General features: G+C 37.8%; 1 protein-coding gene across 27 annotated transcripts in view; it reads right to left on the reverse strand.

Moving 5' to 3' along the window:
* BAZ2B (bromodomain adjacent to zinc finger domain 2B) overlaps window positions 1-14,001 on the reverse strand; it is a 353,401-nt gene that overhangs the window by 47,385 nt on the left and 292,015 nt on the right. For all 27 annotated transcript variants that reach the window (XM_073305568.1, XM_073305567.1, XM_073305566.1 and 24 more), the window contains 3 exons: window positions 3,007-3,147; window positions 1,820-2,074; window positions 841-1,055 (listed from right to left, as the gene is read on the reverse strand). In XM_073305568.1, coding sequence (XP_073161669.1) covers window positions 841-1,055; window positions 1,820-2,074; window positions 3,007-3,147 — 611 coding nt within the window. The remainder of the gene's footprint in view (window positions 1-840; window positions 1,056-1,819; window positions 2,075-3,006; window positions 3,148-14,001) is intronic.

Here is a 14,001-nt window from a genome sequence, read left to right on the forward strand (position 1 = left end):
ACACCTTCCACCTCCACAAAGATGGCACTGCATTAGTCTTGTATTGAGGCAGTTGGAACGGTCCCTTCTCTCCCCCCAGTGGGGATTGCGGACTAGAAAATTCTCTGATGTGTGCAAATTGGTGAGTGCGCTTCCCATTGTGGAATATGTACACGGACTGGCATTCGAAGAACACCATACAATTACTGGCCATTTGTGAACATTTTGATTTAAGTGACTTGCCCAGCATCACATATGAACACTGTGGCAGAAGCAGGAATATATTACACTTCTCCAGGGCAGCATTCAACTTCCTTAATCCTGGGACTGTCTTTCCTCTTCCTGCAACCCCCTGCCTCATTCACTACACACCTTCCAATTTCTGCAACAAAGAAATCCTACGAACAGCCTTATTCTGAATTATTATTGTGGTAAGCAGCCATACCACCTCCGCTGATGATCTTATTAATCCAACTGGTACATAAAGGAAGGGATAGGCAAGTATTTGGATTAAAAAACAGGGTGCTGCATAAAGGTTAGCTGTTCAACCTTTTTTGAGTTATTTCCAAAAGGAGCTGGGGACATTTCTTTAAAATCTCCCATAACTCAAAGATTTTGCTCAAAGTCTTGAAAAGAACATTCCCTCTGGGCATAAACCAAGTATGGAAAATTTCAAATTTCCCAAGGTAATTCTTTAGAAAAGTTTTGAGTATATGAAAATAGGGAGTTATAACAGAAATCAGCTCTCACCCTTTGCTGCAGCAGGGGCTAACAGAACTCTACAATAACAAAATATGATATACACATTATGCATTACATGGTATATTTGTACAGCATGGATAAAGGTTTAGAAAATCTTACCTCACTACACTTTTGCTGCATGCTAACTCATTAATAAGGAAAGCAAGTACCGATGCTTTCTGAGCTGGAGTATGTGCCTGGAAAGCTTTGGTCTTTAGACTTTCGGTAAGCTCAGTTTGCCCAGAGTGAGCTTCCATAAAAATCTGCAGAATCTCAGAAACATTGTCACGGTTGACACCAACATTTAACAAATGTTCCCCAAGAGTAGTTTTGGCCTAAAAAATAAGTTTTTCAGTGAATTACATAAGAACAATAAAATACTATAACAGACCCAATAATACAATATGGTTAAAAATAATACTTTTTAAAATTTATTTAGGGCATCCAACCCCAAACTTAAAGTTGAGTTGAGACAGCACAGTGCAACAAAATGCCTGCATCCATTGTATGTTTCAAAAAACTGAAATAACACTAATGTACACTAAATAGGTTAAGCAAAAGCAGACCAACATGCCAAATGGTATTTGTCAGAGAATTATAGATAGTGGTTAGCACAATTCAGAATGTTTAGAAAGGGCTTCAATAAAAGGTTATTGTGTCATGAATCATGGTGTCAATCAGCGTTTTGACAATGGGGTTAGAGGGGAAGGAGCAGATTTTGAAGGAAACAGCTATAAGATTTGCTGAGAACCTGGAGGTGAGGGTAGAAGGAACAGGAGGAATCAAAGATGTATCTATAGAGGTGATGGTAGGTCATGGGGGAAGGTGTGTATGGGGAAGAGGGGGAATGTAAGGATCAAAGACAGATCTCTGGAAAATACTGACAAAGGGTGAGAGTGAGGAGGAAGAAGTCACTGAAGGTACAACAGAAAGAGTGGTCAGCAAGACAGGAGAAGCACTAGGAAAAAATAGTTATTGGAGTCCAAGGAAGAGAGACTATCAAGGAAAAGTGTGCGATTTTAATGGTTACTATTACTACTTTAATTACTAATATTATTTGTTTACCACTGTAAGGTGTTTCGGACTTTTGTTTTTTTACCTTGTATCCTGTGATTAGTCCTGGATCACAAACAGCAGCTGAGAGGAGCCTTACAAGTAAGTCTTGTACTTCTCCCATGCTGTCCCCTATGTTTAACAAGCCCTCTTGAAGAACACTTAGATTAGGGACATCCATATTCACATCAAAGCCGAGAACTTTACCAAAGTTGCGCAAGAACTGCACCACCATGAGACAGTCTGAAAATGTGCTTCCAGAGAGAACAAGTCCTGGAATGCGAGGCAACTCTGGCAAAGGCTGAAAATAAAAGAGAAAAACAATGAGATTCAGTAGGATCTTCCAAGATCACTATAACTTACAAGACTTGATGTTAATAATAAGCTACAAAAGGTTGGTGTCTGAAAGGTGAAATAATTCCACTATTTTCATAGTTGTAGGGGGCAACAGGTTATTTACTACTGACACGTTGGGGTAGATGTGACACTCAGACTCTACTCTGAACTATAAAGCACTATAAAAGTGTATGTGTGTGAATCTTATAAATCTTATAAAATGAGAAAGTACGCAGTGTTGTCACTGTGTCATTCCCATGATATTAGAGAGAGAAGGTTGGTGAGGTAATATCTTTTGTTGGACCAACTCCTGTTGGCGTAAACTCGAAAGCATCTCTCTCTTACCAACAGAAGTTGGTCCAACAAAAGGTATTACCTTACCCACCTTGTGTCTCCAAAGTAGCTCTCCGGTAGACAGAACTGGGAACTGAGACAGACAGGTCCTGAGGGAACACTCAAGCTCAGGAGAAGGATTACATTGGGGAAAGGAGTCCCAGGAGAGGCTACGCCTATGGAGAAGGCTCCAGCTTGGGTTCACGTAGTGAGAGAGACTACAATTCTTTTACAGTAATAATTGTGATGGTTATTTTAATATTTTAAAGTAGGAAAGCATGTGAATTTTTGGCAGCCTCAAAAGTAGGTCAGCTTCAAAAGTAATTTCATTAGATAACTAAAACAATATTGCCTCTGTATTTGTAGTATCCTTTAGTTAATGCTTACATTAAATATATAGATAATACTGCAAATACAGTTATCTAAGGCAAAATTAGAATGTTTTTAGGGGCAGCTGCAGTAAGAAAAATTAATTATTGACACAATGGTAAGAGACAGAGACGAGAGAAACAAGATTAAAAAGGGGCAAGAAAATAAAAAGTAAATTTACATTATTATGATTACCTTCTGGTCTGCTAAGCACATATCTTCATTAGGCTTCTTTAGCTCCTTAGCCATTTCTAATTCCAATCTTCGCTGTTCCAGTTTACGCTCTTTATTTAATCTTTTTTCATCGCGTTTCTCTTGCTTTAACCGCTCTTTCTCCTTAAATAGAACAGAAAGGAAAGAAAATTAAACCCATGCATTATACTTACAATGGAACAATTTAAGAATTTGAAAAGTACTAGTTATATACTCTTAATAATCACCACAGCAATTAAAGCATTTGAATTAAAAGAAGGCATGGGGAGAAACTGCCATCCCCAGCACTGTAAACAGAGTTAAATCATCCTGTCCGTGAGCAGTTCCGAGATCTGTGACAGAAATAATTTCTTATATTGCTTTCCATGTGCCAGCAATGGACATTTAATAGAGATGGCCATACTCCAAATTGGTCTCTAAAGTAGACATCAGTGCACCCTTTCCGAAAAAGTGGGGATGGCTTAGCCAAAGTGGAGTCATTCTGCCTCAGCACATCAGAAAAAAGATTCTTCAGGAGCAAAAGATTCTTCTGCGTACTAATGACTGATAGGCAACTGCTCCAAATGTGAGGCTATCAAGTCAGAAGGATAAGCGTATATATCCTAACACACATCTGCAAAGAAGGGTCACTGCAGACTGCAGCAGTCCAGAACACCATGCCATTATTAAATCTTCCCTGAAGATGTATAGTTGCCAACAACCCCACAGCAGGGAAAACTGTTTGACAAGATATAAATCTAACACTGTGCGGCCACTCAGTAACAGTCCTTTTTTAAAACAGAAACATCATGGTTCACCTGTAGTTTTTTACTGTCCAAATCACACAGCAAAATGTGCATACTGCATCAGAAGGGCAATGACAATTGAACCCACTTATTGTTGCCTGCTACCCAAAATAGTGCTGTCCTAACACTGTTGATGGCATAGGTAGCCATTCCCTTACACACAATTTACCCCAAGGTGCTTTCCCCAGGTATCTTGCCTTTGGAGAATTTAGGAAAATCCTTCCACCAGTCAAGTTCAGCTATGTCTGCCATTTATAGCCATTCAAAAAAGTGTAGACAGAATGGTGATGGGCTGCATGTAGAAAGTGAGGACACTTATTCCATGCAGATCTATCCCATGTGGAAGTCTGGATAGTTATAGTAAAAGCAGTTAATATAAAAATAAATATGAATGTATATGTCTATGGAACACATTTTAAACCACTGACTTTACTTTTTTTTTTTAAATCACACAATGTATACATTTTATAAAGAGAATAAGTTAGTGTGTGCAACTTTACTGCTATAAGATTATTTTTGTGTGTTTGATGCACACAGCTTTTGGGCTTGCATCACTAAGCAGTGAAGCATGCAAAAATCTCACCACTGCACATTCAGCCATACGTTATTCTATACGCATAAACATAGCGACAGCCAACTAAATGGTCAGCTATCTTTGTCTCTCTTGCTCCTCAAACACTTTCTGCATTATGTCACCTTTTATTATATTAACTACATCTAATCAGGCATCTGGTATGACTGATGCTAAATTTGGAGCTCTCTTAGATTCAGGACTGGCTCTAAGGGTTCTTCTCCCCCAGGCAAAGTGGTAACCTTCGTCCCTGCCAGCCCACACTCACCCACACAAACAATGAATATTTTGCTGCTCTTGGTAATGCATGTTTTGTCTGCATGATTTATTCCATACCTCTGCACAACAAATATGGGATTTAAAATAATGAAAAAAATTTACATGGACTTTGCAATCATTCTCTAACATCAAAATCAACTCTTCTGCATCATACAAGGGCAAGTCTATAAATCCTCAAGAACCTAATGCCATGAGGATTAAGATAGCACAGTGCGTATAGCATCAGCCTTTCACCTGTAGTGACCAAGGGCCAGACAATGGAACTAAATTGGTTCACACCAGGGGCAGAACTCTTCCCAGGAGTCAAAATAATTTGGTGGTTTTAGCATAACCTCCTTTGTCTGCATTATAAAATAACTTCAGAATTTTGCATAACTGTCTTTTGATTAAAGGAAGACCTAGGATTGCAATAAGAGACATGCTGAAGGGCAGGACTGAGGTCTATTCACAGAGCTGCATGGAGTAGCCTCCAAATTGTCTGTCTTCAGTCCTAGGATCACTGACTGGACTACTGAGAAGTGATTCAAATAATCTGGGTACTGTATAGGGCATACAATCCTGGAATGCTATTTATATAACATCCGAACAGTGGAAAAAAAGACATACATTTTCTTTGTGTGGGGGACAAAGCAGCAAAGAGCAGAGCTCGATGACGACCTCTAATGTGATGTGTGTACATGTGGAATGTGGTAAACCCAGGGCACAGGGAGCATCTACTGGCTCATAATGTCACCTGGAGAGACAAAGTAGCCACATCCAGAATTCCCTACATATCCTGTATTAGGTGCTGCAGCCTGGCCATGCCAATACCCTGACCAGTTGAAGATTCCATCCCTCAGCCCTGTGACTCTTCACAGGACACACCACTTTTACTTATGCTTTGTTCCATTCACCAGAACACGGGTCAGCCTCTAGAAAGCCAAAATACATTAAAGCTGTATACAAAAATCCATGCCCTTACTGCAATTAAAATGCTCTCAGAGCGAAGCATATCTGGGAATTAATGACTGGTTTGGTTAAATGCTACTCTGCTGCATCTTGGGCCTCCAATACGCCCAAACTCGTTGGTATTTCTTAGAAAATATCCTCTACCTCAGCCATTATTATTTACATATTTTTGACAATTAGCAAAATGCTATGGACAGTTATGGGAAGGGGAAGTAGATTTATTTTAAGTAACACTTTCTGTACAGGTTTCAGAGTAGGAGCCGTGTTAGTCTGTATTCGCAAAAAGAAAAGGAGTACTTGTGGCACCTTAGAGACTAACCAATTTATCTGAGCACAAGCTTTCGTGAGCTACAGCTCACTTCATCGGATGCACAAAGTGGAAAATGCAGTGAGGATTTTTTATACACACAGACCATGAAAAAATGGGTGTTTATCACTTCAAAGGTTTTCTCTCCCCCCACCCCACTCTCCTGCTGGTAATAGCTTATCTAAAGTGATCACTCTCCTTACAATGTTTATGATAACTTTCTGTACAGTTATGATCAAAAAGGCAATGTTATAAAAATGGTACATTGTTACTCAAGAGATCTGCTCCCTGGGTGTATTGAGAGTAGTCAGTTTATTTTACCTACTAAAATAAACATTTACTACCCTTTACTTTTGTTAGTAACGTTAGCACGGAACTAAATATAACTGTAGGAGAGTGAGCGAATTTCTTCTACTGCTCCTCCTCCATCATAATACTTAAGTGAGTTTCACATGGAGAATCTTTATTATTGGTGATAATGCATACAATTGAAAGAACACAGCTCAACCCTCAGTTCTTAGGCTGAATCTGCAGGGCTTGCAGATAGAATAGCTTTTTTTTTTAATTCTTGTAAATGCAGCAAATTTGACACAGAAACCACTGAAACACACATAGAACCCATGACCCCATTTATTAAGTCACATTTCAGAGAACAGCACACTTAAATAATTTTGCATGAAAATCACTATTTAAATGGACAGATAAATCCCTCTTGCTTTGAACTGAATCACAAAAACACAAAAACAAAACACAGAAAAAAATTCCCTGACGTTTTCCAACATTTGCATTAAGTACAGCTTTGAGTTAAGATATTTAGCCTTATTCTTAGAGGTATTTTGGGAGAAAGGCATGGTCTTTTGGTCTGACCACCACAGCTCTAATCCTGGATCAGACAGCAACCCCCTCTTATTTAACCTTTCCATATTAGTTAATAATGCTAACTGTACTGACACCTCACAGGGTATTCTGAGGTTTAATCAGTTAATGTCTGCAAAGTGCTTTGAAGATGAATCTCATTATATAAAATGTTAAAGTATTATTAAGTTCAAACTCAGACTTTTAATAAAACTGGTTCATGGGAGGTAGAGACTATTCAGATTAAAGAATCAAAGTTTTCCTGCCACTTGGAAATATTTGGACAGAAAATCTAAATACAAATTTTTCACATTAGTCACTTGAAAAGGACAGTTTGTAGAAACAGGTTAATACCTTTTTTCAGAAGGCTAGGATTTAAGAATACAGGATATAATAATTGATTTTAGGCCAACAATACTGTGAAAAAATAAATTTAGGACAGAAGAATGTAAGGTGGCTTTGACCAATTGTTACTAAACTTTATAACATATGGGACTGTTAAGCCTCTGTATTGAAGCATTTGCCATATAATCCACTGAAATGGATTTGCATTTTATGATTCTTTTGGGTCCTTTACATTTTTGTTCTCGGCATAATTAAAAGTGAGAATATGTTTCTTCTGACAGCAACTTGTACTCAAATTTAAAAGGCATAAATAAAATTTAATATATAAGGGAATGCTGTGGGTTACATGGAGAATAAAAATGAGATTAATAAAACAGAGGTCATAGGAGGCAGATATAAAAACAAAAACTGCAAATGTTGTTGCATTAGGCATAAGACGAAAATGCAAGTTTGTCTATAGCAATTAATGTTATAAAAAATCTAAAGTAATATTTCAGTGTAAGCATTTCTATTTACTAGGTAGTAATAAATGTTCATTCTTTTAGTAATATTTTAGATTTATAATGTATTATTCAGAGTGATTTTAGGGACAATGATATGTACAAAATACGGAATCAATGGGTTTTTTGCAGCAATAGTTTATTCTGTTTCAATTAAAATTTTACCCTATCTAAAGGATACAGAAAGATGTGCCTGTATAAAACAGCCCTATTAAATTATATACATTATTCATTCCCTGTTGCTACAGAAAAATCACCTCCATGATCTTTATCCCTTTGTACCTTTACTTGCACAAACATCAAATTAATCAGATATTCTTGGCTGGTACACCTATAGTTATAGGTAACTGTCCAGTTTTAAATGGTCAGCTTACATATGGGACATTTAAAACAGAAAGGTTGGTTTAGTTAAGAAAAACTGACAATTCCACATGGTATTTTCACTAAGCATATATTTATGGTATAAATCCTCATTGATGCAATGTGTGCATCACTATTAGAATCACTAGAGTGCTGTGAATTCCATTCTACTTTCAAACTGCTTATTAGACAACTTCTGAAACCTGAGGTACTCCCATATCATAGTGAAGTCTACAAAACTGCTGACAGAGACCTTTAGCAATAAATGCATGTTTAACAAACTTTTGTTGTTTACTGATCCCTGAGGAATTATAGGGAAAAAATCTCTGGTACAATTATGATAGTTTGATATGATAGATAAAATGATTACAAGTTTGTGTGTGCTACTGTTTGAAATTTAATTGCTAAAATGGAGGAACTCAGGAGAATCCTGACTAAATTTAATCTATTTGATACTACACCCTGCGTTTTACACCCTCTGATTTTCTTGTGCTTTTTAATGCTGGTAATAGAGGACGCTGCTAGGTCAAATCATGAACTCCATAGTCAGTCAAAACTTCCATTAAATTCTGTGGAAAATGGGAGATTTGCATGAGTATGGAATGTAGAGTTTTGTCCCATATTAGCTACTAATACCTCTGCTAACTCATTTGTCGAAACACATGATGCTACTGTACTGACCTCACAGTACTGAGAATAGAAGAACACTACAATGTTTAGTTTTAAGAAAAACATTTCAATGTGTTGATATGCTCCTTAATGTTTGCAAACAACAAAAAAACATTTTTCAACCACTAGTAACAAGAACTTTTAAGAAAAAAAAATCAAGAAATTATAAAAATTAAATTTCTACCACAGCAGTTTTCATTGTTAACCCAAATGGCACCACTTCAAAGACCACTCTACTTTCAGGATAGAATTTTTTCACCAGATTTTTTAGTGAGATTTTTCCGGTTTAGATAAATAGTTCTTTGTTTTTTTAAAAAACTCTATCAAACTAAAAATACATCACTAGTGGTTTTTTTCAGCTAAACTGTGGGTATGACAAAATAATGTTATTTTATGGGACACTGCAGTAGCTTACAAACTATTAGAAAATAATGTAATCCAACTTTTCGATACAGAAGAGCAGCTAGGTAGCCTTACACTTTCCAATTGTTAGGCATTATTTTGATGTTAAACACAGAATTAAGCTGCTAGAATTAATTTTGTTTAAATTTATAAACAGTTTATTTAGCCGAAGCTGCTTTTTACATTCTATAGAAATGTGTTTAACGGAAGCCTACTCTTGCTACTAGTCATGGTTTTGATATTCCTTTTATCTTTAAATCTTTTAGTTGTCTGTGATTTGTATTTGATTATTTATTTTGCTACTTCTTGGTTTACCAAGAGCTTTAACATTTTTACAGTTAGATATTAACAAAAAAGTAAATAAATTAAGCTATAGAAACAAAAGGCAAGGTTTGCAATGTTTTACCCTTGAAGCTCTCAGAAGATAACATCATGGTTAAATCTGAAGATAGTGTCAGACTGAAATACGAGATGTAAATTAGTCCATCATGGCCTAACAAAAGTTGAAACAATAATTCTGTACATTGCCTCTGGTTTTATTATCTATGCTATTCCAGCATGTAATTTTATTAACTCCTTTTTATTTTTGCCGTCTACACTCTGTTGCAATACAAGGTACGGTATGATTTGACATTTTAACCACTGGAGCTGCAAATGTTGATTGAAGTGTTTTATCTAATAAATCTCTAATTATTGCAGTCTAAGTTGAATAAACTGAATAGAGTACTCCTGAAAAAGCTTATTGAACATAAGCAGTTTTGTTTAATGTTGTTCAATCTCAAGTCAATTCTAATGACTTTTTTCAATTTCTTTCTCTTCAATTTCTTTCCTGGCCAGAATTATTTATGTTACTTGCAAGTGCTACGTACATAAGTGATTTATTCCCTTACAGGAGGCTCATAAATTTTGTTCTGAAATGGGAAGGGATTTAAAAAATAAAAATTCTCATAATTACACAAAAAAATACTTTGATATAGCATGACTTATATGTGAAAGAAAGAATGATTGTTAGTTAAATATGTGTAAATAGAAGTATCCACCCTCCATTTTGGATAACTTTATGCTTTGCTTTTCTATGGAATTTCATGACCATGGATTTTTATTGCACAGAATGTGTAAACGCAAAAACCTACTTGTTCATGGAATACTGTAGCTGCAAAATTTAATGCAGAAGTAGAAGAGAGATAATCAGGGTGAGGGAGATAGTGACAGAAGTATATTATTTATCTATATTACAGACACAGCGACATTTTCTTTCGGCTTGATTGTCAGAGCCCTTACTTGACCACAAAGGGATGCAAGAAGGGGTAAGGCCTACAGGACTATGATGGGGAGAGCAAGGGCTACTTTGCCCAATGCTCCTTGCTGAGAGCAAGGGAATGAGGAGAGGGTGAAGAGAAAACACAAGGAGGAGTAAGCTTCTCCACAAGAAGAGGTGAAGTAATTTACTGCTTCCCCAATAAGGGGGGGAGCAGGGTGGAAATTGTGACTCTCCAAAGTCACAATTCATCCTCTGATCATCTCCTCGGCCAGTGCAGTTAACATGCATATTCTATATGCATAGTCTGTAGGAAAGAACACATAGTTGTGGTCTTGAGCTTCACATAGGGAGCACAAGGATGTGGATGCAACTTAAGAGCACCCAAGAAGAGCTGTATGTGGTGCTACATCTAACATTGCTCAACCAGTGCAGCCAGGACACCTTCCTTTTGTTTTTATAGTAGCCAAAGCTCTACTATATGCAGCCCGTGCATCACAAAAAGGTATAGGACTGATGATAAAGAAAGGAAAGCTTAACACAAATATGTCAGACAAGTACAGCAGACAAACAGGCCTTCTCAACAGCAAGATACCAAAGATGTTTCAGAAAATAAAGATTTAGTGTCATAAAGATACTTCTTTTTGGACAGAACTAGAACATCCTCATCAACTGCTAATCATCTGGCTTGATAACAAACAATCTCATGCAGGGAAGGCAGAACTTATAAAAGGTACGAAGGGTGCTAACTATATTTACTACAATCCAGACTTCTCATATAATCTTCTTGTACTTCCACATCAAAAGCTTTCTCTGGTCAGTGATAGGACATGAAATTCAAAGAGGAGTTCATGATATGTATTTATTTTTAGGCATTTCTCTCAAACAGGTTTGCTATTTACAGCTTGGCAGGAAAATCCGTTTAAAAGAGTGTGTGAATGAAGATTGCTACCCACATACTGTACATTTGTTACGAACCTCTTTGAAATGTATGGAATGTAATGATATTTTAATATTTACTCCTTTATATATGTTTCTATGAAGGGGTATTCTACTATTCTGATAACATTAATCAAGAAATCTATTTTTCTGATATCCCTCTACTTAAAAATATTTTGCTGCATACATAAAACAGAATAAAGCAGCATTAGCACTAGTGTAAATGCAAGTTAAAATATCTTGATTTTTTTCTTTTAAAAATGTTCCCTCATCAACATATACTGTATCATCTTTTAGTATGTGTACTATGTGCAGCTGTTGGAAACATCCATGCTTCTGGATTTACACTTATATTCTCAAACCTAGCTATCAATATACAAATGAGAAATTTGTTACTGAATGTGGTGTGCTTTTTAAACACAGATAACTATCAAATGAAAGCCCACTCCTGCCAACACTCATGCATGCAACTAACTATACACATGAGAATAGCCCTAAAGACTTACAGGGGACTAGAGAGACAAAGTGGATGAGGGAATATATTTTATTGGATGAACTTCTACTGGTGAGATAGACAAGCTTTCAAGCTTACATGGAACTCTTTAGGTCTGGGAAACTATTGGGACTACTCACACGTGTAAAGTTAAGAGCTCGTGTATTTGTTTGCAAGATCAGAGTTAAAGGGTCTATCCTACAGTTCTTTCTCAGTCAAAATTCCCATTAAAGTTTATGTAATTTTGCTGAAGTAGAACTGTAGGCCGTGGTCTCAAGAAGGTAAATGGCAGAAAACTCTGATTTATACTTTGCCATGATGCTTTCTTTTTTCAGTGTGTATATTCTTCCATTTTATTTTACTCTTCACACCATTTATTGTGAGTATAGAAATAATTCTAAGAATAAACAACAAATCGAGACTAGACTTTTTTCATAGATTGATTTGCCAGGTAAAATTTGCTTTCAGAATAAATGATAATAGTTTAAGGCATAGCCTGTATACACTTGTGAAACTGTTCTTGTTTGGAATTTGTTTCATTCATTGGATCAAGCTCAATGATTATTTAGAGCTTTAATGAGACATGTACAATGTACATGAAGTCATTTTCAAAAGAAAGGAAACATGGGCTATTGTGAATCTAATTACATGCCAGCCATGTTTTGGCTATTCTAGTTACCATTACATAGGCAAATTGACAGAGTTAAACTACACAGCATATACCCACTGTTATCTTGAAACCTAATACAGATGTTCAATTCACACCATCTTTAAATTAAGTAATTGGGCCAAATCCAACCCACTGTTATGCAAAAATATCGTAAGGGATGCAGTCAGTCTCTTATTTCTATCTTAGCTAGATCTGCACTGGACTGATCAGTCTTCATCAGTTTTGGCCTGTTGTGGAAGGGGTGTGGAGTAGCTCCTCAACAATTCTGTGGGTGAGAAGCCTCTGTAAATTAACTTTGCATGGACACCCTGTTCACCGCTTCACACATCCTGACCTACAGCTTTTGGGGAGGCAGGAATTCACAGAGAAATCAGTTCAATGCACAGATCAGTCCAACACTTTTATTACAGAATCACAGTGTCACTGAAAGGGGCAGTTCATGAGAGTATATTAAATTCAATGCTTCAGGAAGGAACCTGAACTGCCATCACTGGACAGACAGTCCAAACTGCCCCTTGAGCTTCCGTCTCTAATCACTTATTAGGGCACCTCCCTTCCCAGGGATAATGGCCAATTCTTGCATGTAGCACAAACTCATAGTGACCATACCCCCAAGGCTGCTCCCTAGGCCTGTCTCCCAGCCTAAATTCTGACTCTGGGTTTCTGCCACCTCCCTCTCCAGCAGTCCACACAGTCATCTCTTGAATGGCATCTATATCCTCCAGTGGGAAGAGAGCTGGAAGCAAGAAGAGGAGATAGGATTTTCTTCCGAACCTCTAACCAATACAGCTCTAGAGGCAGAGCCAGCCTTCAGAGGGCTGCTGCTGACATGTGGAGTTTAAGCAGCAAAGGCTGAGTGCACTGAGAGCCACTAGACGGGAAGGTGACCCAGCGCAGGGAACTTGCTAGGCTGCAAAGCCACACCAAATCCCTTCCACAACATGCCCAGTCTCCTGAGAATCATCTGGCCCAGAAACAGCTGGTAATTTCAGGAAAAGACAGTTACCTTTCAATAACTTGTGTTCTTCAAGATGTTTTGCTCATGTCCATTCTACATTAGGTGTGTGTGCTCGGCCACATGCACCGGTGTTGGAAGTTTTCCCCTCAGTAGTATCTGTAGTGGAGCAGCTCTCTGGTGCCCTCTGGAGTGGCACCCGCATGGCATGGTATAAGGGGTGCCGCCAGCCCCCCCACCCTCAGTTCCTTCTTGCTGGAAACTCCGACTGTGGGGAAGGAGGGCAGATTGTGGAATGGACATGAGCAACACATCTCAAACAACACCTGCTACGGAAAGGTAATTGTTTTTTCTTCTTCGAGTGCTTGCTCATGTTCACTGCAAATTAGGTGACTTCCAGCAGTTCCTGTGGAAGCAGACAGGAGTTCATGGCTGGGCAGATTATAATACAGCTCTGCCAAATCCTGCATTGTCTCTGACCTGCTGAGTGATGGCATAATGCGATGAACGTGTGGACTGAGGAGCACGTCATGGCTCTACAGATGTCCTGGATCAGGATGTATGCCAGGAAGGCCACCGAAGACTCCTGTGTTCTAGTCGAATGGGTCCTGACGATCAATGGTCGTGGGACCTTTGCTAGC

Source organism: Lepidochelys kempii, chromosome 11 (genome assembly GCF_965140265.1).
Source record: "Lepidochelys kempii isolate rLepKem1 chromosome 11, rLepKem1.hap2, whole genome shotgun sequence".
In the NCBI taxonomy this organism is placed as follows: Eukaryota; Metazoa; Chordata; order Testudines; family Cheloniidae; genus Lepidochelys; species Lepidochelys kempii.